The sequence below is a fragment of the Camelina sativa genome, chromosome 10, assembly GCF_030686135.1.
Source record: "Camelina sativa cultivar CO46 ecotype springtype chromosome 10, ASM3068613v1".
NCBI classification, from domain to species: domain Eukaryota; kingdom Viridiplantae; phylum Streptophyta; class Magnoliopsida; order Brassicales; family Brassicaceae; genus Camelina; species Camelina sativa.
The window spans coordinates 24398685-24425952 of record NC_141889.1 but is presented as its reverse complement, the minus strand read 5'-3'; the positions used below and the strand labels follow the sequence as shown (position 1 = coordinate 24425952).

At 39.8% G+C, this 27268-nt stretch overlaps 1 protein-coding gene and 1 pseudogene across 1 annotated transcript; one reads left to right on the top strand and one right to left on the bottom strand.

Annotated features, from left to right (window-relative positions):
• Positions 1 to 1754: 1754 nt before the first annotated feature.
• Positions 1755 to 2850, bottom strand: LOC147937287 (uncharacterized). Its single transcript, XM_087468733.1, has 3 exons — positions 2665 to 2850; positions 2078 to 2260; positions 1755 to 2021 (listed from the first exon to the last, which is right to left on the bottom strand). Exons 1-3 carry the CDS (start codon positions 2848 to 2850, stop codon positions 1755 to 1757), a joined length of 636 nt encoding a protein of 211 aa, XP_087324859.1.
• A 10930-nt stretch (positions 2851 to 13780) lies between these two features.
• LOC109131611 (uncharacterized) lies at positions 13781 to 15762 on the top strand (annotated as a pseudogene).
• The last annotated feature ends 11506 nt before the right edge of the window (positions 15763 to 27268 follow it).

The following is a 27268-nucleotide window of genomic DNA, read 5'->3' as shown; positions in this document are numbered from 1 at the left end:
CATCACTAAGAACACTACCGCTGACAAGCGTCACCAAGAATTCTGTCACAAAGACCACTGTCAGGGCACAAAATGTCACTAAGACTCCTATCAAGGCACAAGCGTCACCAAGACCACTCAATACCATGATACAAAACATCACAAAGACCGCCATCTAGGCACACATCCCGCAGGATCATCACGAAGATCCCCACACTTTCCACCAAACTTTCGATTTTTAGAAACTTTCGATTTTTAGAAACTTTCTAATTATGGAAACCTCCTTTTATGGAAATTTCCACTCATAAAAATCCTGAGCTATTTCTCATTTCCCATGACAACACTAGTCAAATAAAGAAATATTCATCTTATTAATCATAGAATATCATAATCATTACAACCTCAACGAAAATACATAATGAAAAATAAGATACATCAACACCAAGCCAACGACCCGCATCCCGAGCACCACCTCATCTTTGTACTTGTCACACGACCAACAACTCATAAGCGACCAAGTATCAAGAGAGATGGGCTGGAATACTTCGTCCGCTCCAGCCACAGTCTTCTAACCATCATGACACTGGGACCGAGGTTAGACAAATTCATGCTTCGCGACCTGCTTCTCGAACCACTTCTGGAACATTGCCTTCATCCTCACCTCTGGCTCCCAAGTCTCCTCTAACACACCATCACAGTCCCACTGGACTCTCAAAAAATGAATTTTCTTCCACTGAAGTTCCTTGATTCGCCTCTCGAGAACCCTCACTGGTCTCACCTCAAGAATCATACTGGGGTGAAGATCTGCAGGAATCTTAGCCAACACCTCCTCATCCTTGTGAAGATACTTCCTCAGCATCAACTCATGGAAGATCTTATGGAACGCATGCATAATATCAGGGAACTCAAACCTGTATGCAATCGGTCCCGCCTGCTCCACAATCCTGAAAGGACCCATGTACCTCGGACTCAACTTAGTCTCTAAGATAGACCTGTTGGGACCCCGCAACACGGCCATCTTGAGGTACCCTCTATCATCCAGCTGAAACTCAATGTCATTGCTCCTCTGATCAGCATAAGTCTTTTGTCGATCCTGAGCCTCCCTCACCTTCAGTTTGAGCACTTGGATCATCTTCATGGTTTCCTGAACAAAACTCGCATCCAATATGCTCCTCTCCCCCACCTAAGTCCAGCATAAAGGTGTGCGACACGGCCTCCCATACAATGCCTCAAAAGGAGCCATCCCCATAATTGTTTGGTAGTTTTTGTTGTAAGCAAGCTCTACAAATCTCATGTGATCTGCCCAATGACCACCCCAATCCAGCACACACATCCTCAATAAATCCTCCAATGTCTGAATAGTCCTCTCCGACTGCCCCTCGGTTTGAGGATGGTAGGTTGTACTCATATGCACCTTAGTGCCCATCTCTTCCTGAAATGCCCTCCAAAACAATAAAGTGACACTTGGGATCCCTATCAGACACAGTATCTCATGCAATCTCACAATCTCCTTCACATACTTCTTAGCCAAGACTGCTGCTCCGTCAGTCTTCTTAATAGCAAGAAATTGTGCAGACTTGGTCAGACGATCCACAATCACAAAATAGCATCCATAGTCCGCGACATAGGCAACCAAACCACAAAGTCCATCGTGATCATATCCCACTTCCACTCTGGAATGGGTAAACTCTGTAAGAGGCTTCCCGGCACCTGATGCTCAGCCTTCACTAGCTGGCAAGTATTACACCTCGAAACCCAACTAGCGACATCCCTCTTCATCCGACCCAGTGATAATATCGTTTGAAGACACGATACATCTTGGCCGCTTTGGGACGAACAAATAACTTGCTCGAATGAGCCTCCCTCAGAATCTCCTGCCTCAGACTCTTATTCTTGGGCACGCAAACTCGACCATGAACCAGGATAATCCCATTAGTAGAGACCTGATACTTTGAACCATCAGCCTTAGAGGCGTTCACCAACCCCATATCACCCTCCTGAGCCAACCGCACTTTGCTCATAAGATCCGCTCTGTCAACTGCCTTCAATCCCAATGGTCTTGAATAGCACATAACCTCAAACTACTGATCTCTCTCACCAAAGACTCCATATCCTGCTCCTGAGTAGAAGCCGCCCGCTTCCTGCTCAAAGCATCTGCCACCAAGTTAGCCTTACCAGGGTGGTAAGCTATCTCCATATCATAATCCGCCACCAGCTCCAAATCATGAGTAGGGTAATTTTCCTCATGCTTCAGCAACTGCTGAGAAGTGTAGAAAATAACCTACAACAGGAGGTTTGAGTAGAAGCCGCCCGCTTCCTGCTCAAAGCATCTGCCACCAAGTTAGCCTTACCAGGGTGGTAAGCTATCTCCATATCATAATCCGCCACCAGCTCCAAATCATGAGTAGGGTAATTTTCCTCATGCTTCGTCAACTTAGTCATCGGTTGTGTCCTACTCGCAAAATCCTACACAAACCTCCTGTTGTAACCTGCCAACCCGAGAAAACTTATGATTTCCCTGGCATTCTACGGTCATAGTGCCTATACCTCATCCTGAAAGCTGTCTTCCTGACATCCAGCTCATCTATCAGAATCTAATGGTAACCCGACGCCAAGTCAATCTTGGAGAACCAAGTATCACCTATCAGCTGATCCAACAACTCATCGATCCTTGGAAGAGAGTACTTGTTCCGCAGTGACCCAGTTCAAACCCCGATAATCAATACACAAACGGAAAATCACATCCATCTTCTTAACGAAAAACACCGGCACTCCCCATGGTGATACACTAGGACGAGTGAATCCCTTGTTCAATAAGTTCTCCAACTGCTTCTTCAGATCTATTGGACTGATACTCAAGTATCTTGACATCAACTCACCCGCCACATGAGTATCAACCCTCTTGCTTGTCCATGAACCTCTAGTAACTTATCTCTAATGGAAACTTCCACAAGACAGCTTATTCCAACCTAGCTTCCCCGCTTGGCAATTCTCCACAGAAAATCGTCAATACGAACGTAATAAAACAAACAAGTACCATACATTCCCAAATTATGATTTACCGCATCAAATAATATGCACGACGCCAACTCAAGCCACTTGACTTACTTCCAACACCTTTAACCTATCAAACCTGTCCATCTCGAATGAAATTCGACCACCATCGTCGCAACGATTAATTTATCATGCCATGAAGGCTTCTCATGAACTTATGTATCTGGCAAACACGCCTTTGCTGGCTTGTTCCTGTTGTAGCTCCACTTCTTGGGACTCCAGCACCACCAGCCGCACAATCCTGGTGCAATAGCCACACATTCATGACCGCTCCAGTCATAAAACCCTGACTCACCGGTCAACACTACCAAAACCTGAGATTAAACCACCATCAATCTCTCGAGGTATACATTCAGTTGTTATCTTTATACTCACATCTAGGCATTGCTTGCTCCCAAATCCTCCACCCTTAGGTCGCAACCTTCGAGCCATACCGATCTCACTCTCAGACCAACGTCTTTGAGTTATACCGTTTCACTTTTGGACCACAATCTTGAAGATCTCAGTATCAAGGAAAATAATCACCCCCTCAGGGGAACAACATCTCCTCTGCCACTCTCAGAGCCCACAGCCCCTCGAGCTATCGGTATTCAGGGAAATCACCATCCCCTCAGGAGCAACAATCCTTAACGCTATAAACATCTCTCGACCAAAAGTACCTCATGTGGTCCGACCATAATTCCGCACTAGAATTTCCACGCATTAACCAGCTATCAGCCTCCTAGGCTTAGTACTTCCCAAGGAGAAACCTACCACCAATTAACAGCTACACACCCGCCATAGGCAGCATAACTGGAGCCTCTCCTAGAACCGCTACCACTAACCGCTCCAACAACTGCATCGACAGTTTTTTCAGACGATCATCATGACTTGGGCACCGCTCGCTGCAACCCCAATACCTGGGACAAAAACAGCACGACGCCGAGCCCACCAGCCTTGTCGGGCCCTCCACCAGCCAAGCCCCCAAGCTCTCCCGGATGATCCTGCAACTCTGCCACACTCTCACCCGTGACCCTCTGGTCCATGCTAACACAAACCGCAGGGACTCGATCCTGCCCACGACGATCACGACCACGTCCAAGACCGCAACCGCGTCAGACAACAACACAACCTCTAACCAGCTGCACTACTAAGAACAAAGGCTAGCATTAAGTCAAACCACAACAAACACAACTTACCGTGAAATCTCATTGAAGGCTTGCAGAGGATGTTCTAAGACCCCATGCCACACAAAAGCATTCAATCCAACATCCACAACACAAACCACACAACGAACCCGTACCTAGAACCGTATGGGCTCTGATACCAACTGAAACAACCCTACCCGTTTTTTTTTTAACAACCTAATATCTAGTAATCCCATACTCACTAGCAACCTACCCCCAATCATCAACAACAGCGGATAACAAATAAATCAACTCCAATAATCAATAACTATCAAAGAAATAACATAACATCAATTCCAACAATAATCCAGAACATAACCAATAATATAACCAACATCCTAACATCTATTCTAGACCACTAAGTTCCACTCTAGCATCCTAACAGAGACACCGAGCAAACAACCGAGCCTCTAGAATATCCTCTTCTTCATCGCCTTGATTCCATAATCACACTTTGCCTTTACCTGCGGCACAACACAAAAGAGAGGCGTAAGTATTAGACAATCCTTCCATCTATTGGGCTATACACACAAGCAATAAGATCTCTCATACCACAAGCAACAACAATAAAACAAACCAGAAACATGAACAAAGCAACACGACATAAACCGGTCACTGCAGAAGGGTGTCGACCAACACTGGTGCGATGGTGCATAACCCTGAAGAGTGGCCGGCATTTTCCAATCAACTAGACGATTTCAGTTTGCTCAGAACTTACTATCCATCCTTCTCTTTGACCAGGATACCGTGTGCGTCAAACCTAAGGGTAGACTGCCTTGCTCGGTCTTCAAGATATTTACCTTCAGAAATTTCTTTTGTAAACTTGTTTCCTCCAGGACAACCAATTTTGGAGTTCTCTTTTAATTTAATGTATGGTTGAAAAAGAAAAAAAAATTTGGTGGCTGTAAAAGACATTTATCTATGCAGGTTCAAAAATACAAATTTTGATCAAAGCCAAATGAGAGAATCACGCTAAAAAATAATTATCATTCATGTATATTTATCTTCTTATAATTAAAAGAGGAGTACGTTTAGTAAAATGTCTGAAATCATCTCAGTATTTACTTAAATTGCCACTGAATACATTAAAAAGAAGAATGAATCGTGAAATTGAAGAGGGTAGAGGGTACATTAGTCCGAAATTGAAAGTTATACATATGAATCGTGAAATTAAAGAGGGTACATTAGTCCGAAATTGAAAGTTATACATAACCCGACCCATTACGCTAAGGATCTGCGCATTTTTAATAACAACCCGCTTTACTTCTTAAAAGGGCCATCTATATAGGGTAAACGTCACGAAGAAGGCCATATCATCTGGAAAATTAATTTAAATTACGTTTAGGCCCAAAATTATCAATATCAAAATCAATCTGAAGAATATTCCGCGCATATATTGGAAAAACTTAAACACGAAATTTAGTTAATCAATCCCACCGTAAAATATCTCTCTTCGTAATCTCTAATTAATTACGAAGAATATATGCTAATAATATTGTTACAGGAAAATATTATTCTAACTTTGCCTTAATCCAAACAACATTGATTTCAAATTCAATCAGAATCAAAACTTAATCCTAATCATAGCCAAAAATCTCGCAATCATCAACGACTCTATCAATGATCGATTCTATACGAAACCCTAAACTACTAGACCACTATAAATAATCTAATATCACAATTCATCAAGCAAAAAACATTTTTCAAGCAAACAAATCATTAAAAAAGTCACCAATGGCTGCATCTTAGTGTTACCTCTAAGACACGTTAAGCTTTATAAGACTTCTTAGAAGATGCAAGTGAGGGTTCTTCATTCATGGAAGACTTACTCAACAAGGTTTGGTGAAATATTCCATATGGTGATATGGTACTGCAGCGTATAACATTCAACAAGGTCATATATTATATATAATCAGTCTAAATATCAGATGTGATACCTATATGCATCAATTCAAGCTGCAGGGGATGCAGGAACAAATACCATGGAAGAGCAAAGGAAAGAAATTCGAATACCAGCATCTTTCACTAGTCGACATCGGTATATGATGCATAGTTATTATGATGCAATGGCTACATATAAACAATATGACTTTCTGACTTATTCATTACATTTACTACAACGGATCGTATCTAAAGAAATCTACTTTATATTTAGTATTATACAGTTATCTGAAAAGACCATAGATGTTTTAAAACATGTGAATACTGTTTTCATATATTTAAAACAGGATTTTGCTTTGTTGTCGTTCTTTGCAAACACATGAAAATTCCAGATGATGTCTAATTTAGTAAAAGAATGGCAAAAAAGAGAGTGATGTAACTAACCGTTTATGAAGTTCATCGGTTGCTTTAAGTTGACTTTATTTGCAGATGTTATAATCCCATCTTAACTACATAAACATTGTAAACAATAAAAGAACATATATTACTGTATGAAGAAGTCTACAGATTTTTGTAATTTATTTAATCAATATCAAAATCGAACTAATCTTGCTTTGGTTTTGGATGATTATACTTTTAATAGATAAGAAAATACCTGAAATTGAATGATTAAGATGTGAGATAATCTTATAACAAAGTTGTTCAAACTACAAACCATAAAATCAGAATTAAAGGTCAGAGGGTAATATATGTATCTTCGTTATTAATAATTATCAACATCAAACAATTTACTTTATTCCACACAAAAAACGATATATACAATTTAATTACAAGATTTTAATTATATGTAAAAATAATAAACAAACCTTCAAACTATATATAAATTAATAATTACCAACATCAAACAAGTTACTTTATTCCACACAAAAACAATATATACAATTTAATTACAACATTTTAATTATATGTAAAAATATTAAACTTTTACAGTAATACTCATATTATTACTAAAATTATTTTAGTTTCTAAAATAGATAGTAAATAACTGCAAACTAAAATGCAATTAGTAATCAACAAAAAGATCAAAACAAAAAAATTATTAAACATTTAACCCGCGGTGTGCCGCGGGTTCGAACCTAGTTTTATTTTTAAAAGTATGCAATGTTTTAACAAAATAAACTATTGTAATAGAATTATCAAATAATTTTTTTACTCTCATACCTCCAAAATATTTGTAATAGTTTTTTTTGTATACTCATCATTATATTTAGTTCTTTTGATCCGAAATATTACTATTTAAAGATCATTACAATGTTTATTTAATTCAAAATTTTATAATTTAATGATTTTCTATATAAAAAACAATTTGATATTCTATTTCCAAAATTTTAGTACAAAGAGGAATATAGCTTAAATTAAGGTGAATATAAAGAGATTAAAAATTAGATTAATCTTTGGGATTTTTTATTGTATTTCATAAAATTTTATAGGAAATATATTTAATGATACTTGAAAAGTAATTCTGGAATTTCTGGAATTGAAAAGCCAAAAGTTAAAGTTGCTGACGTGGCGGGCGATTTTTTGGCGATTAGGGTTTTTTAAACTTGGAGACCAAGTTTCGCTGATGACGGCGGATCTGCCGCCGCTGCCAGGATTTCCGGTGGATTCTGGTAGCTCGGGGAATGCAAATCAGGCTATAGGTGGGGTTTCGATACAAAGTACTGGTGGTTCTCAGTCGGAGACGCTGGTTTCGGAGCAGGATTTTCCACCTCTTGGGAAGTCACAAGCGGTCAATACGGTGAAGCCAGATCAGAAGCGATGGGTGAAAGCGGTGCAGCAGCAATCTTTTACTCAGCAGGATTTTGTTATCACTCAGGTGGACGGAAAAGAGCGAGTTGTAGTCCCCAGGGAGGTTTTTGTGGATGCAAAGCCGTTGTGGGAGGATTTTTTAATTGGCAAGTTTTTGAATGAAAAGGCACCTCATGTGGGTAAGATTCATATGATCGTGAATAAGATTTGGCGTTTAGGAGACAAATCCCTTCCTATAGATGTCTTCGTGGTTAATGACACTACTGTCAAATTCAGAGTCCGTAATGCCTCGATGCAACAACGTATTCTGGACAGAGGTATGTGGAATATTGTAGGAATCCCCATGCTCATGACTAGATGGACCCCGTTTGCGGAAGAGGCGCAGCCTGCTATGCGTTCTGTTCGGCTCTGGGTTGTGCTAAAGAATGTTCCACATACTATGTTTACACATAAGGGTTTGGAATTCTTAGCTAGTGCAGTTGGGAAACCAATAAAACTTCATCCAAAAACGGAATCCTGTGTCAGTTTTGATGAGGCTCAAATCCTTGTAGAAGCAGATTTAACGAGAACTTTGCCGATGGAGTTCCATTTAGCAGGAGAGGAAGAAGGTGAACTTGATGTGGTTGTTAGCTACTCTTATCCTTGGCTCCCGCCTAAGTGTAGTGGATGTGGGAAATGGGGTCATCTGACGTCAGGGTGCCTCGCTACCAGTCCGGAGGATACTCCACTAGTAGTTGAGAAGACTCCTGCTGTGAGTAGTCCTATGAAAGAGAAGGTACAAGAGGATGTCAATGTAGTCCAAGTAGTAGGGAGCGAGGGTACTCCAAGTCTCGAGGAAGTAGGGGAGCATCAAGGTTGGATTACTCCTCAAAAAACGCGTAATAAGTCAAGTCCTTCCAAAGGTAGTCCGCGAAAGGAGAAACAAGTTGGAGAAGGGTCTATTCTCTCAAATTCTTATGCGGTTCTTACTGACCATTGTGATGACGAGACTGAAAGGCAGGTTGACACTAATGAAGATGAAAATGGGGGGGGGGGGGGGGGGAAAGCACGATGTAACTGAAGTTGATGATCAGGCTATAGACACCTCTAAAAGTGAGGGTTTGGGAGAGTCTGTGTCAAACGGCTCTGTTGAGCCGATGAAGGAGGTGATCACTACGGGCGATATCGCTGTTGCAGGAGTTCGGAAAAAGGGTGTCTGTGGAACTCAAGTTCCCATCCAGTTGCGTGAGTCTATTCCTCGGGCTACCAAGGACCAACATAAGTTCGGTTATAATACTCAAACTCAGAACCCCCGGGAGCTGAGTAAGAGACCCTCTCACCAATAACTTTTTATGTCGAACTTCTTTTGGAATGTTCGTGGTTTCAACAAAGATTCAAAGCATTTTGTGGTTAGAAACTGGTTGAAGAGTGAGCAATTCCAATTTGGGTGTTTACTTGAGACAAGAGTGAAGGAAAATAAGGCAGAGCGGATTGTGGGTTCTGTTTTTCCGGGTTGGTCGTTTATTTCAAATTATAACTTTAATCGGAGAGGAAGAATTTGGGTGCTCTGGAGCTCTAGGGTGCGAGTCACTCCTTGTTTCACTAGCAGTCAGATGATCACTTGTTCGATCCTAGTTGACGGTATGCAGGATGAGTTCATTGTCTCATTTGTGTATGCATCAAATAGTTTGGAGGAAAGGAAGGTTTTATGGGAGGATTTAAAAAATCATCATGATTCACCGGTGATCCGTTCGAAACCGTGGATGATATATGGTGATTTTAATGAAATCTTAGATGTTGAGGAGCACTCTCTCCATGATCAACACCTCATTTTAGCTCCAGGCATGCAAGATTTCCAAGAGGTTATGAGATACTGTTCTCTGCAGGATATGCCGTCACATGGTCCTTTATACACTTGGTGTAACAAACGTGATGCAGGCCTGATTTGCAAGAAGCTTGACAGGGTTCTTGTTAATACAGTGTGGCTTCAGATATATAGTCAAGCTTATGGTGTGTTTCAGGCGGGAGGCTGTTCAGATCACCTCCGCTGTAGTATTAAGCTGGGACGAGACCCAATCCGCACTAGGAGACCTTTTAAATTTACAAATGCGCTTGTTACAACTTCCAAGTTTAAGCCACTGATACAAGAGTTTTGGAATGGTACTGAGGCCATTTTTTCATCCACATCCGCAATTTTCAGGTTCCAGAAGAAGCTAAAAGCGTTAAAGCCAAAAATAAAGCAGCTTAGCAAAGACGTACTTGGTGATCTAACTCGGAAAACTAGAGAGGCGTTTAAAACACTTTGTCAGTGTCAAATAGCAACTCTTTCAGCTCCAACAGAAGCAAATATGTATCGCGAATCCACCGCATATAGTCGCTGGTTGCACGTTGCGAGACTTGAGGAGAGATTCCTGAAGCAGAAATCTAAGCTCCACTGGTTGAGAGTCGGGGATGGAAATAATAAGGTCTTCTACAACGCAGCAAAAACTAGAGAGGCTCGTAATGCCATTCGTGAAATTAAATGTCAGGATGGGACTGTAGTTGATACGCAAGATGCGATGAAGCAGGAGGCAGAACGTTTTTTCAGAGATTTCTTAGGGCACACGCCAGACCACTACACGAGCTTGTCTGAGGATGCTATCCGTGAGCTTATTCTGTATCGCTGCCCAGAGAGGGATAAGATAGCTCTCGAGGCTGCAGTTACTGAGGAGGAAATCCGCAGCGTGTTATTCTCTATGCCTTCTGAGAAAAGTCCAGGGCCCGATGGTTACACTATGGAGTTCCTGAAGGAAACATGGTCTATTATAAAACAGGATTTCGTTGCCTCTATCAACTCTTTCTTCCAGTACGGTTTTCTGCCTAAGGGTGTTAACGCCACTATTCTTGCTCTTATTCCTAAGAAGAAGGTGGTCTATGAGATGAAAGATTACCGGCCCATTTCATGCTGCAATGTCACATATAAGGTCATATCGAAGCTTCTTGCAAATAGACTCAAAAAGGTTTTGCCAGATTTCATCTCTCCAACACAGTCGGCTTTTGTAAAAGATAGATTGTTGATGGAGAATGTCCTACTTGCTTCAGAAATAGTCAAGGATTCTCATAAAGACGACATATCTCCGCGGAGTGCAGTAAAAATCGACATCTCAAAGGCCTTTGACTCAGTTCAATGGTCTTTCCTTCTCTCTATCTTCAAAGCCTTGGAATTTCCATCACAATTTATTAAATGGATTGAACTTTGTATCACCACGGCCTCTTTCTCGGTTCAGGTCAATGGTGAGCTCTCAGGGTTATTTAAAAGTGCCAGAGGTTTGAGGCAAGGATGCTCTCTATCCCCATACTTGTTCGTAACTTGTATGCAAGTTCTTTCTGCACTGTTGGATAAGGCTGCTATAGACAAACAGATTGGTTATCACCCGAAATGTCACAACCTGCAACTCACTCATCTCTGCTTCGCTGACGATCTGTTAGTCTTTACTGACGGTACAAAGACTTCTATTGAAGGTATTCTAAACATATTTGACAAGTTTGCAGATTACTCTGGTCTAAAGATAAGTCTGGAAAAATCCACTTTGTATATGGCGGGTGTAAAAGAGGAGGACCAAGCAGACATTCTCAGCTCTTTTCCTTTTGCAAATGGATCGCTACCAGTACGTTATCTTGGCCTTCCCCTACTGACAAAGCGCATGACCACGCAAGATTATGCTCCTCTCATTGCTCGCATTAAAGACCGTATAAGTAGTTGGACGGCTCGTCACTTGTCTTTTGCAGGCCGTCTGCAGCTAATTGCTTCAGTACTCCACAGCCTCATCAATTTCTGGATGTCTGCTTTCCGTCTTCCCAATGCCTGTATCAGTGAAATAGACAGCCTCTGCTCTGCTTTTCTTTGGTCAAGCCCGACCCTGAACACAAAGAAAGCAAAAGTGGCATGGAAAGATGTGTGTATCCCTCGAGAGGAAGGGGGGCTTGGATTAAGATCACTTAAGGAAGCAAATATGGTTAGCTGTTTGAAGCTCATATGGCGTTTACTATCCGCAAAATCACTCTGGTCACAGTGGTTGAGGATTTACTTGCTCAGAAAAGGCTCTTTTTGGTCAATAAAAGACAACACTGCATCCGGTTCTTGGATGTGGAGGAAACTACTGAAGTATAGGCATATTGCTTTAGACTTTATAAAGTACGAGGTCAGAAGTGGGCAAGGTGTCTCTTTCTGGCATGATAAGTGGTCGACTTTGGGTTGGATATAACGGGCGTTCGAGGTTGTATTGATATGGGAATCCCACTAGATGCAACTGTTGCAGAGGCTTTACTCCACAGAAAACGAAGACACCGTGTGGACTATCTCAACCAAATAGAGATGGCTCTAGATGAGATACGTTCACTTGGGACAACTTCTGCAGCTGACATAGTCTTATGGAAAGGGAAAGGAGGTCGGTTCACAACAAGAGAGACATGGCTGCAGCTACGGGAATGTCATGATAAAAAAGACTGGGTGACAGGGATTTGGTTCTCGCAAGCGACACCAAAATACTCTTTCATTGCTTGGTTGGCCACATTGAATAGGCTCTCCACAGGTGACCGTATGCAATCCTGGGGAGGAAATTTCACCACATCATGTGTTCTCTGCTCGTGCTCTCTAGAAACAAGGAACCATCTGTTTTTCTCCTGTCCCTTCTCAATAGAAATTTGGACAGGCCTAACATCAAATCTTCTACTCAACAGATTTTCCACATCATGGGACCACATCCTCTCTCTACTCACGGACGCCACGCAAACCCCTATCACTTTATACCTCTTGCGCTACACTTTTCAGGCCACAGTCCACACTATCTGGAAGGAAAGAAATGGCAGAAGACAAGGAGAAGGCCAAACCCCTGCTTCCCTTTTCATCAAATTCCTGGACCGGCATGCCAGAGACAGACTGCTCTCCATCTACACTCAAGGAAACGGCAAATACACGGCTGCAATGGAACAATGGCTCGTTTCAAGATAATTTTTTCTTTTCTCATTGTCTTTAGTCTCAGATAGATAAAATCTCAAACAATTTCAAACACTCAACACAAAGCAGATGTAAAAAGTTTTTTTCGAATAAATTTTACATTTTATTCAAAAAAAAAAAAAAAAAAAAAAAAAAAAAAAAAAAGTAATTCTGGAATTTAATTATTAAATGTTTTAGGTAAATTTTGAATATTATAGTAAATTTTTATTTTTCTCATTGACAATATTTTTTTAAATAAGTGGTATATTTTGATATTGTATGATTTGAATAAATAAAGTGTATTATTGATATTTTGGAAATTTGTTTGTTATATATGTATTTTTGGAGAGAATTTTAAAAATACATCTTTTTCAATACTACTTTTCACAAATACCAGTTTAAAAAACTTTATTAAAAAAATTTCTTAGAAGTTCTTATAGTATTATAATTATTACATAAACTAAAATAAATTAACATAACTAATAAAACAATTTGCACATATGGACGAGATATTACCTAGTTAATTCTGAAATTATAGAATAGCACGTACTTCAGGATATGCAAATTTTAAAGAATGAATGAAAGACAAGAACTAGTTATATATACTAAACTAGTTATTCTAATACTTAACTAGAAACATCGTAAAATTTTTAAATACTAACATATACAGATTATTTTGTAGTGTCGCACATGCTAAATTCAAATTATTCTTTGTTAGTATCTTTTTCTTTTCTTAAAATTTTAATATTTCTGGAAAACCATAGGATTCCAAAGTGCTCTTTGGTCTTCGAGTCTTCGCCAACAGCTTTCACGTGGTGTGGCGTTAATTTATGTAAAATACTAATTATTTAATAAGAATATTAATTGTTAATTGTTGTTATAGCAAGAAGAACTAATCCATTTTTATGGACTACTTTAACATTTGAGGAAAAAAAAATACACCACTCTAAACCATCACATCAGAGAGCTCGGAAATTCTGAAAATCAAATCACCATGAAAAAAGTAGAGGTACCAATTCACAAACATCCTTTATTGCCTGTTACTCGCTTTGATTTGAGTTGGTGTGACGCATGCTTGCTTGGTAACTATTACATATACGGAGGCTACCGTTGCAATGAGTGTGAATCTGCCTTTCATAAAGATTGTGGTGAGTCTCTTTCAGTAATCAACCATTCTTCTCATCCCAACCATCCTCTCAAGCTTCGTTTAAGTCTTGAATCAGTCGGTGTGGAACTAAGTTAAGCAATGGTTATTTCTGTTCAATGTGTGACTTTAAGTTGGATTTACGTTGTGCCAATGAACCAGCTCCACTTCTTACTCTTGATAACTCCGGTGTACACGATTATCCACTTGAGCTTTTGAGTGGAACAAAGCTTGACAGTTTCACCGACGACAAAAAAAAATGTGCAAGACGTGCGACTTGACAGTGTTTAGTCCAAAATTAGCTTATAAATGTTATCAGTGTGAAGTGATCTTCCATGAGGAATGTGCAAAGGTTTTCCCAGAAGCACACCACACTTCCTACCCGCAACACCCACTTAAGCTACTTATAAATGAAGCACCAGATTACACCGATAAGGAATGTCTTTTATGCGGGTTTGAGTTTGAGGAACAACTTCACAACCACCATTGTGATGTTTGTAACTTCAGCATATGCGGAGAGTGCATGAAGAACCCACCACCTCTTGGTGTTGTAAGTCCATCAACCCATGAACATCAACTCCATCTTATTCCAAGACGTATTGCTTTCACGTGCAATGCTTGTGGGAAGCAAGGTGACCGAAGCCCTTGTTTCTGTGTTCAATGCAATTTCATGATTCATCAAGAGTGTATCGATTTACCCCGTGTCATAAACATCAATCGCCATGATCATCGTATCTCTTACACCCGTCGTCTTGGACATGGAAACTGGACATGCGGAGTTTGTCGTAAAAAAGTGGATGGATTCCATGGAGGGTATTCTTGTTCCAAATGTTCAAACTATGTTGTTCATTCAAGATGTGCAAGGAGAAAAGATGTATGGGATATGATCGAACTAGAGGGGACGCCCGAAGAGTCTGAGGAAACTCCATTCGTCGTGATTAATGATAACACCACAAAACATTTTAGCCATGATCATAACTTACTAATCAACATGGATGGGAGGATTTTATATGAAAGCACACTTTGTCAGGCTTGTGTCTTCTAGATTTGTTCATAACCGTTCTACAGTTGCGAGCAATGTGATTTCATTCTCCACAAGAAATGTGCTAACCTTCCTCGGAAGAAACGTCATATGTGCCACAACCAACCATTCACACTAGACATGTGTACTGAATGGAAAGATGAGAGGTGTCATCATTGTCTTCAAAATTTCACCGGTTTCAGGTACAAGTCTCGTAATTCTTGTTATAGTTTAGATGTGAGATGTGGTTCAATTTCAGAACCATTTGAGCGTGAAAGCCATCCACTTCCCTTATACTACTCTAAAAAAATGTCTAAGTCTTGTGCTGCATGTGGGGAACAGACTACTAGAGATGTATTTAGTTGTGATGATGAGTGTGGCTTTAGTTTGCATTATAAGTGTGCTAGTTTACCACAAAGGGTAAATAGGCATAGGTACGACGATCATCCTCTTTTCTTGTCGTATGGTGAAAGTGAAAACAATGTCAATGGAGATTATTGGTGTGAAGCATGTGAAACAAAAGTGAATCCGGAGAAATGGTTTTATACGTGCAACGACTGTGGGATCATATTGCATATCTCATGTGTCGTGGGAGATTTCTCATATATTATGCCAGGTTCGGTAAATAAGCTTGAATGTAGAAGTGGTATCCAACACCTCTATTTGTAGACCACTTTGTAAAGGTACAAAGAACCACAGTTCAATCAACCCGCTTGGAAACGCTCCAAGCAAACGCTTTTATTCAATCTTATAAAAAATTATGTTGGTTACAAGAAATGAACCTAAGCCTACTCTCTTGTCTATCTAGCACAACACCCTGTGTAGATCTAAAAGAGTAAAACAACACATTCACCTTCTAAGCCTTTTCGATAATGCTTGAAGGTTTACAAATCTCACAACTTTATCTCCACGAGTGCTAACTCTTTTTGCGGCTAGCCCTCGTCACTTTATAACCCACAAAACAATCTCTAACCTAGATCTTTTGTGAATCCTAACTAAAAAGAAATATTCCTTGTTCCTAGGAATTATCCTTCCTTATCTCTTCTACGAAAATATACTCTCAATAACTTCGAGTATATCTCGATCTCCTCTTCCTTCTTTCTCACGCATCTTGTCACGGCGTCCCATAATCTTTCACCACGTCAGCCCATCTGCCACGTCAGCCTATCAGCACTCTGAGACACTTCGCAGGCTCTTCAGAGCTCTGATGCACTTTCAATCTCCCCCTTTTTGACTGAATCTTGCCACACAAGTACCCACTGCATCTAACCTGAAAATGCACAGACAACACCAGCCAAGACAAAAACACAACCGTACTTGCAAAATATTCCAGCATTCAAAAACACGACGATTAACCGATAGGGACTTGTTAAAATAAATTGTATCAGCACAAAGGAAAAAAAAAAAAAAAACAAGACTAAAAAGGAACAAGTCTTAAGTTTTAAAAGGGAGAAACAAAATAAGAGCAAAATAAGAGCAACAACCGCTCCCCCATAGTCCAAACTCCCCCTCAAGCTTCAAAACAAGACTCATCTCCCCCTGTTTGTTTGACACAGATTAGTCAAAAATATCAATAGGACAAGGCACAAATCAAGACCAGGAACAAGGAGAGAAACTACTTACCAGCGTCCAAGACGTCTTGCAGGATCTTAATTGCCAACTGGATGGCTTTGCGCTCTGCAGACGAGGCACTTCGAGACACAGTCTCAGCAAGAACTGATGTCGTCTTCTTCCCCTTGGTCTTTTTTGTGTCGTGAGACCGAAGACTTGGAACAGATCTCTGAGCCGTCAACAGCTGGTAGATGATGCTGGGAAAAGGCAACCGAAAGCCTGACTGAGCTTGCAGCCCCAACTGCATGATCTGTTCATAGATCATCCGTCCAAAGTCGAATGGAATCCCATGCATGATCATGTAGATCACCAGAGCCCTGTTTGCCGAGATATACCCCGTGTTCACTGTTGGAGACCAATTGCTACAGCAGATCCGATGTACATCCTGGATGACAGGATTCTTGATTGCCGTGGACACCAGCTGCTTGCAGAACTTGACTTTTCCATCAGAGAGGAAGAGAGCAAGATCCTCCTCCAGAATTGCAGCCGTCTGCAACCGTTATTCACGCACATCGACAGACTGCAGACCAAACAAAGCATTGATACGGCTCGGAGAAAAATCGTAGACCCAGTCACGGACAAGCACATCGACAGACTCCCCCTCAACTTTGACCGTCGGGAGATTTGTCCAGAATTCATAGACCACATCTGAATCATAGGACCCAATTTGTGTAATCGTTTTAAGCAGCCCAACTTTATCTATGAATTCCCTAGCCTTATCAGCAACGTCTAGTGAGTAACAGACCTTTGGAGCGAGCATTCGAGAGGCAAAGAAACCATACCGTCGTGCAGCTTCTGAGGAGATGAACCATTTGGCATCAAAGTCCTTTGAAGAGGGACCCCGAGACGCGGTGGAGGTGCCCTTATCTCTGGGAAGAGATGGACGTTTGGAGTCACGACAGTCAAGATCAGCAAGCGTTTGTCTTTTGTGCAGACGTGAAGAGACTCCCTGAGACGACGGAACAGGTACAAGCACATCACCGGTAAGATCTACTACAGGAAATCCGGACGACACCTCTCTCGGCGGAGAAGACGAAGAGTCGCATGTCTCTTGATTCCCGTGAGAAGGTGACGGAATTGGGTCCACCCGAGTCGGAGTTGCAGTTGCGGACTCATCGTGGGGCTGGTAAATCACCATTGTTGTTGCGGGATCGATCGGAGCGTGTGGAGTTAGCGGAGGAAACGACGATGGTGGAGTGTGGAGCTCCTCATTGGAATTGGAATCATAGTGAAAGCCACTAAAGATTGACTTCATGATGCTTAGAGGATTGATCGACAAGAGAGGAAAAAGATGATTAGAAGTTTAATCAACACAGGATTGAAATCGCAGAGGTGATGAGAAAAACGCCAAAACCCTAGCCGTTCCTCTTTATACACACCTGTGAGTCTCAATGGGCTGCACACTCTCGGCCCAAACATTAAAAACATCCTGAAAACACTCAATTAAACATCAGTGTACACCGCATCTATTTCCTTATTCGACTGCATTCATTCGTCAATTCATTCAATCACAATTAATGACAATGCATGAATAAACACCATTCATTCCCTTTTAAGATCAATTTTTATCACATTCAAGAACCAGAACACAGATGCTCACAACCACTAATGATAAACTCTAAGGGACCCAGATCGTGAATTAGACACACATGAGCATTTATTATTATTTAAAAAAAAAAGGATAACAAGAACAGAACACTAACCAGACCTTTGTCGTGTCAGCCACTTGTTCAGAACCTTTGCTAGCTAGGAACTATCACAACCTCTTGAATTGTCGAAGATCAGAGGACTATTGCATGTGGGTAGTCTTTCACACTGGCATGCCTTTAGTCTTCAGTCCATCCTAACATGTTAAGGCAGCTGGAGATCATCTCTTTGAAGAGCACATATTTTTTTTTTGTTTTTTTTTTTAATTTCTCCAAACAGCCTTTTGATGACTGCTTCAGCATCTTGAGCTTCAGTGACATCCTTTGATTTTGTCATTCACTGATTCTAAGCTTGTCATTCCCCAGGTCATTGAACCTCAGAATGCATGTGCATGTTTCTTCACAGCTCTTTGACCTCCTTAAATCATGACAATGTTTGACAGGATGGACAGACCGGCATGACATGAAGCTATTTCCCACAATTTCCAGTATGTTGATCTTCTATATATTCCAGGATTTCCATGATCTGTCCTAGCTCCAGTTCTTGTTTTAGACCAACACAACTCAGAGAAAAAGTTAGAGTTCACAGACACCGATAGACTTCCTCAGATTTGTGAATCTGTTGAAGTCCAAAGGCTTGGTAAACAAATCAGCCAGCTGAAAATCGGTGCTCACATGGTCTATCTCGATCAGTTTCGCCTCAACTAGTTCACGAACAAAGTGGTGTCTAATATCTATGTGTTTGGTTCTAGAATGCTGGACAGGATTCTTAGAGATGTTTATTGCACTCAAATTATCACAATGAATTAACAGAGTATCAGAATCCATACCATAGTCGGCGGACATTTGACGCATCCACAGGAGCTGTGTACAACAGCTGCACAAGGCAATGTATTCAGCCTCAGCGGTTGATAATGAGACACTGTTCTGCTTCTTGTTGTGCCACGATATCAGGTTGTTGCCCATAAAGAAGCATCCTCCACTTGTACTTCGACGATCATCCACAGAGCCTGTCCAGTCAGCTTCACAGTACCCGCTCAGACTGGTATTGGTATCTTTGGTGAAGACAATACCAAAGTTCACTGTCCCTTTGACGTATTTGATGATCTTCTTGACTGCTAGTAAATGAGACATCTTAGGCTTGGCCTGGTACCGTGCACATATCCCTACTGACAGACATATGTCAGGACGACTTGCTGTCAGATAGAGCAAGCTTCCAATCATACCTCTGTATAGTCGCTCATCCACATCCTCTCCTTCCTCATCTTTTGAAAGGTTGTCATTGACACCCATAGGAACTTTTGACTCTTTACTCTTTCCTAAACCAAACCGCTGTACCAACTCTTTGGCATAGGTGCTTTGAGACACAAAAATCCCATCAGCAGATTGTTCCACTTGCAAGCCCAAGAAGTATTTCAGCTCTCCGACCATACTCATTTCAAATTTCTGTGACATGCTTTTCACAAACCTTTGCACCGGAGGTTGACAGTTAAAACCAAAGATGATGTCATCCACAGAGATCTGAACGAATATCAGCGCGTTGTCACTGTAGAGAACAAACAGTGTCTTGTCTACACTTCCACGTACGTAACCTTGATCCAGAAGAAACGTAGTCAACCTCTCATAACATGCTCTCGGGGCCTGCTTGAGACCATATAGAGCTTTCTTCAGCCGGTACACATGCTCAGGATGTTGTGGATTCTCAAAGCCTTTTGGCTGTTCCACAAATACCTCTTCTTGTAATATGCCATTCAGAAAGGCACTTTTGACATCCATCTGATGTAATGTGAACTTGAGAGCACATGACATACCGAACATGAATCTGATTGATTCTAACCTTGCTACTGGTGCAAAGGTCTCATCAAAATCAACTCCTTCAACTTGAGAATAACCTTGAGCCACCAGTCTTGCTTTGTTTCTCACAATGCATCCACTTGCATCACTCTTATTCTTGAAGATACATTTTGTTCCCACTACATTGACATTAGCAGGTAGTTTAGTGAGTTCCCACACATTGCTTCGCTCAAACTGTTCCAGCTCATCTTGCATCGCATCAACCCAGAACTCATCTTGAAGTGCCTATTTGTGATCCTTTGGCTCCATAGTTGAAACAAAACAGGCGAATTGAACAATCTCAGAATCCTGAGTAACAGTGTCAGGAACCACAACCTTTTGTTTCTTACCAGCCAGTTGAGCAAAGTCAATCTGTTTGCCTCTGGTAACTCTAACCCCCCCTGAATCGCACCGATAACATCACTTGAGGAGTGATTCCGATGAACCTGAGAAGAAGGAGTAAGACATTCCGAGGGTAACACCAGACTGACAGAGTCACCATGCTTTTCAGTTCCTTGCTCATGCTTCTCATCATCAGTTACCAGGTCCTTGTCAGAGATAAAAGGTACCATAGCAACTCGTTGGAACGAGGTATCATCAAAGACAACATTTACCGTTTCTTGAACCGATCGTGTGCGTTTGTTGTAGACACGAAAAGCAGTGCTATATCCTAAATAACCAAGGAAGATCCCTTCATCGCTCTTGGAGTCAAACTTACCCAACTGATCCTTGTCATTCAGAATGTAGCAGAGAAAACCGAACACATGAAAGTAGCTTACTGTTGGAGACTTCCCTTTCCACAGTTCATAGGGAGACTTGTTAGTCCCTGGTCGAACATACACCCGGTTGATGATGTAGCAAGCAGTGTTAACAGCTTCATCCCATAAACGATGAGGCAATTGATTACCATGCAGCATAGCTCGTGTCATTTCTTGCAGCGTTCTATTATTCCGCTCTACAACACCATTCTGCTCTGGTGTTCTTGGAGCAGAGTACTGATGAACAATGCCCTGATGCCCACATAATTGATCGAACCTGTCATTCTGAAATTCACCTCCATGATCACTTCGTATGGTTTGGATAAAGCATTTTTCACTCTTGATCTGCAAAGCAAGAATACGAAAACATTCAAGAGCATCCGATTTTTCACGCAGAAACCGCACCCAGGTGTAGCGAGTGAAGTCGTCAACCATGACAAAGATGAACCGACGCCCATATATGCTTTGAACTTGTATAGGATCCATCAGATCCATGTGTACCAGTTTGAGTGCATGACTGGTTTGAATGTCCGCCACTGGCCCATGAGATGCCTTGACTTGATTGCCCTTGTTACAAGGACCACATACGAATTGAGGGTCTCCCTTCAGCTTAGGAATTCCACGCATAACTTCTTGATTAGCCAATCTCATCATTGTGCGAATATTCAAGTGGCCAAGTTTCTGATGCCACAACTCTGTGTCCAGCTCAGTGGTCGTGTTGAAACACTGCATTGATGATTTCCACATGTAACAGTTATTACCAGATCTCCTTCCTCTGAGTCGCACAGATCCTTGTTGATCAACAACCTTGCATCCTTTCTTGGTAAATGTGACATCCAGGCCTTCATCACACAACTGGCTAATACTTATCAGATTTGCCTTCAACCCCTTAACCAAGAAAACATCCTTAAGATGTGGTTGAGAATCACCACTAGTTGTGTCTTTTCCTCGGATTGTTCCCTTTCCTCCATCACCAAAAGTAACTCTTCCTCGAGCAACATCATCTAAATGGGATAGATTGTCAAGGGCACCAATCATATGCCTGGAGCATCCACTGTCAAAGTACCACTTAGCCTGATCAACCTCTGTTCTTTCTGCTGTTTATGCCACCTGACAATAGAGATCATCTTTCCTGACATATCCTTGAGTGTTACTTCTCACAGCTGGATAAAACTCACCACATTGCACCAGACTAGACACATGATTCTGAAATTGATAGCATTGGGCTTTCTAGTGAGTTAGATGTCCACAGTACCAACATCCTCTTCTTCTACTAAGCTGAACGGGTCCTTGAGCCGTCTACTAAAACCCACTTGAGGCATATGGCGGTCTAGTAGACAATTCAGGCTGCACCCACATCCTTGGGATTCTCGGATTCTGCTTCACAGAACGCTGATCATACGGTCTAGTCGTTGTAGAGAATTTCTTCTCGTTCAGCTTGGGATCAGACCTCATCCCTTTGACAAACTGAGTGGTCGTATTGGTGTTTGTTCCTTGATAACCCAGACCCCACTTCAGATTGCTAGATCTTCCAGTGCTAAGCAGTGTATCCAGATCTTTAGTTCCCTTATTCAGCATTCTGATATTCTTCAGCTGTTCTTCTAACTGCTTCTCAAGATGCAGAGTCTTAGCCTTCTCTTCACTTAGTTCTTTAGTGATCATTGCAATATGTAGTTGCAAAGTATCTCTTTCAGAAGTCAACTGAGTGTTATCTTGAGTCTTCTGTAACACTGTCTTGATGAGGAGCTCTATCTGATCTTCTACCGACAAATCAGCCTCCTCTCCATCTGAATCAGATTCAACCTTCTCATCTATGTCTTTGTTTTCCAGCACCACATCATCTTCTTCGTCTTCCTCAATGACACCCAGCAGTGCAAGGAAGCTGTTCAGAACCTCTCCTTTGCTGACTTCTTCATCTGAGTCACTTTCGCTCCAAGTAATGTAGGACTTCTGCTTGTTCTCACGTGAAGGACAATCAACCTTAGTGTGACCATAACCCTTACACCCATAGCACTGCAGTGAACTCTTGTGTTTGTTGTTTGGACACTCAGACCTATAATGTCCAAAACCCTCACACTCAGCACACTGTCGCTCTTGCTTGTCACTCTTCCTGATTTCCTTATCAGTATTGGATTTTATGAGCGATGTGGTTCCCTTCCGCTGACCCCTTTCCATCTTGCAAAAGTACTTCTTAACCAACAAACCCACTTTTTCTTCATCCGCAACCTCCTGAGACTCAGCAAGCTTCTGTTCTTCTATGGCTTTAAGGGCAAAAGACTTCTCATTCATCTTTTCTTTCTTCTTTAGCTGTATCTCAAACGCCTGCATCATTCCAACCACCTGATTGTACTTGAGCTCATCAGAATTCAGCGACACGTCTATAGCAGATCTGTGTGGTTGAAACTTGTCAAGCAGACTTCTGAGGAATTTCTTCACAAGCTTCTTATCCTTATACCGTTTACCCAAGACAACAGCTTCTTGTGCAATACCACTCAACCGACTGCTGTAATCAGCGACTGACTCAGTTTCAGACATGTGCAAGTTTTCAAAATCTGATACAAGATTGTCAAGCCTTGTACGTTTGACCCTACTTGTGCTCTCAAAAGTGACTACCAGAATATCTCATGCTTCCTTGGCGGCTACACATCCTTGAACTTGATTGAAGATATCCCTAGGAAGGGACTTGAAGATAACTGACAGTGCCTGTGAGTTATGTTTAGACTCTGCTTTTTCTTCAGCTGTCCATTTCTTCATGTGCTTAGGAACCATTTCCCCTTCCTCATTCTTCTCCGTAGGATGTGACCAACGATCTTCCACCGCAAACCAAGCTTCCATGTCGATGCTTGAAATGGCCTGCTTGATTGACACTTTCCAAAAACCAAAGCACTCAGGATCAAGTTTCAATGGTGATTGAACCGCAACGAAATCCAGTGATTTCTCCATACCCTTGTCGCAAGATCTCACCTGTTGAAAAAGGATATCAGAACATTTTATCAGGTGCTTGCTCTGATACCAATTGTAAAGGTACAGAGAACCACAGTTCAATCAACCCGCTTGGAAACGCGCCAAGCAAACGCTTTTATTCAATCTTATAAAAACTTCTGATGGTTACAAGAAATGAACCTAAGCCTACTCTCTTGTCTATCTAGCACAACACCCTGTGTAGATCTAAAAGAGTAAAACAACACACTCACCTTCTAAGCCTTTTCGATAATGCTTGAAGGTTTACAAATCTCACAACTTTATCTCCACGAGTGATAACTCTTTTTGCGGCTAGCCCTCGTCACTTTATAACCCACAAAACAATCTCTAACCTAGATTTTTTGTGAATCCTAACTAAAAGGAAATATTCCTTGTTCATAGGAATTATCTTTCCTTATCTCTTCTACAAAAATATACTCTCAATAACTTCGAGTATATCTCGATCTCCTCTTCCTTCCTTCTCACGCATCTTGTCACGACGTCCCATAATCTTTCTCCACGTCAGCCCATCTGCCACGTCAGCCTATCAACACTCTGAGACACTTCGCAGGCTCCTGTCACCTTCAGAGCTCTGATGCACTTTCACACTTTGCAGTATGTGTAACGATTGATGCAAGCTCCCTTCTATTTTCAAGATTTCAGAGGAAGATTTTGTTCTTTATATTTGTTCTTGGAAATGTCTTTTAAGATAGAATAGTTTACAAGATTGATAAGGAATATGTTTAAATGAATGAAAACTTTGTATCATTTGTTTTTGTTGAATGTTTTTATGTTTATACATAGTTAATATTAGAACATGTCACAAGTCCTCAATTCCTCATGCGCCAATTTCTCAGTAGTGAAGCCATGAAAGAGCTTTTCTAGTAGCTAATACTCTTCTAGTTCAAGTCTTGTGATTGCTTAAATAGTTTTGTGATTGCTTCAAGTTTGGCCCCGAATAAGATTCTTAATTACGTGTAAACCATAGGTAGTGGTCCTATACTCCTGTTTATAAACCAAGATGTTAAATGTGTGTGTGTATCTATATCGTCTGATGGGTTATGCATATACATTGCTTCAATGATTTGTCAACTTAGTTGGAATGATTAAAGTGGCGAGAATTTAGCAAAAAATTTTGCCCCACCACCGAAGAAAGCGAAAAGTGAAAAAGCCTCTTTAATTAGTGTTTTTTTTTTTTTCAAGTTTATGTCCTTTACATGCATTCGTATTTATGTATTTACTTGTTTACGAAAATCTGTTATTTTATCCGTCTAAGCCGTAACCCCATTTGAATTTTGGACCTTTTGAAGAAAACATATTATTTTGACTTTAATAAACGAAGTTACAAAATATCAAGCTAGAAAGCAAAAAGTAAACAATTTAAGAAAATAAATAAATAAGGGGACAACTTTTGAGTTGTTTTAGACTTTTAGAGTTTAGGAAGAAAAAAAACTTAAGAAAAATTACAAACAAGAAAAAATATATAAAGATATTCTACGCAAACTGGTAAATTTAATTTCAAAATTTTTGCTAGCTTTTTTTTTGTTTTTCTTTTCTTCTGTTTTTCAGTTTTATTTTTTTCCTTTTTTTATATAACCTTTAGAATTTCAATATAAATCTATGTTATCTATAGAATGTCAAATTTTCTACCATTATAATCATTTCTAATGGCAAAATGATATGCTAATATTGGGGGTCCTTACTTAAAATAAGGGTTATTTTACCTATGTAGTAACCAAAATTATATCCTTATATTTTCAAAAATGATGCGGTGAAAAACAAAGTAAAAACAAAAGATAAATATTTTTTTAGTGTAATTTCAATAAATAATGTAATGTAATTTCAATAAATAACGTAATATCATGTAAAATAATTTGTTACCTACAGTAAAATAGCATGCTACTAATTAGAAAAACATGCATAAAATGTATGCCTTAAAAATATAACACACATTATACATAACCAACTTATTTATTATTTCAATCCTTTTTGACAAATAATAAAATCGAATTTGACTATATATCTAATGCATACAGGTGTATGATACACCCATGATCTAGAGAGAATGTTCATCACACTAAATTTGCTTATAGAACACTACCATTGGTTAATGGTTACACCCTCTACTTTTTTTTCTAATATTGTTTTTTATGAAAAGAAGTTTTTTTTTTCTTCTAAAGGTTTTTGCACTATGTACACGAACCTTCTTTACATTGTAATACACTATTGCATAAATTTCTGCTAATGTTTTCAATTTGACGAAGTCAGAAAAACTTTGAAAAAGGTAAAAGATTGCTTGAGGATGGAGATAGTATTAATTTAGAAACCGACCACTCATTAACCATTATTAAATATATATTGTTTTCAAAACTGACTTTCTTATTCCTCCAATGAAAATGTAAGGAAGGAGACTCGGGATGGGCTAATTCAAATGATGGGTTAGCGTTGAGAAAAAATCAAATGAAAAACTAAAGTTTCAAGGATATTTTTTATCATTTGCATGAGAATACTTATATAATATACCACAAAATTTATATCAATGTTAATAACTTTAAAATTTAAAAAATTGTGTAAAAATTTAAACTACAAACTTTGAGATTATAAACTCCACAAAGTAGTTTTTTTAGTTCTACGATTTAAATTAAAGTTTTTTAAAAATGATTTTCTTTGTTTGGTTAGATAAGATTCAGTGGAGAATTTTTTTTTTTATTGTTTATCAAAGCGATTTAGTCGAACGATAAAGGAAATGAAATCTCGTCACCTGAGTTCGAGTAGTATTGGCGAAGGAGTTTAAAATTTAACATAAATTCCATTGATCACAGAAAATTAGTGTTCGGGCCTAAGAAATTTTTAGGATCATTCATGTGTTATCCTAAAAAAAATTATGTTGAAGGAACAATATCACTAGATACTTGTAAGGAAGAAAGAAAAGAAAAACTCACACTCAATATCTATCCATAATGATTTAATTAGAATAACTATAGTATTTTTTCTAATTATTACGATATATCTTAAATTTAGAATTTAAGAGTATGTAGAGAAATTCAAAAGTATTGTAAAAAAAGTTTTATATTTAGTTAGTTACATTGTAATTCTATTAAAGTGACAGCTAAAAGGTTTATATTTAGTTATTTACATTGAAATTTCATTACATTTATTTCAAATGACAATTGCCAAAAGAAAAAACGAAAGACTAGATAACTCTAACATTAAATGAAACTGATAATAATAAATTGAATCCTTTTTTTCAAGAAATAAAAAAATTGAATACTAACACTTAAGTTTTAAAGAATTACTATAAATAGTCAAATCAAGTAAGTAAATAAACCTTATATAGTAGAAAAATTCAATTAATTTCTTGAATACAATAACCCTCTGAAACTCCTTAACTCCGGTTTAGATCCGGTTATAGTATATAAAAACCGAACTCAACCGAACCATGTGATAAAAT

Bases quoted from the DNA above. Each gene is read 5' to 3' on its own strand.
- LOC147937287 (XM_087468733.1), bottom strand. From the start codon at position 2,850: ATGTCAAGATACTTGAGTATCAGTCCAATAGATCTGAAGAAGCAGTTG. The intron at 2,261-2,664 runs GTACTCTCTTCC...CTCCTGTTGTAG, and splicing joins ACTGGGTCACTGCGGAACAA to GTTATTTTCTACACTTCTCA. The intron at 2,022-2,077 runs GTGAGAGAGATC...TTGGGATTGAAG, and splicing joins AGCAGGATATGGAGTCTTTG to GCAGTTGACAGAGCGGATCT.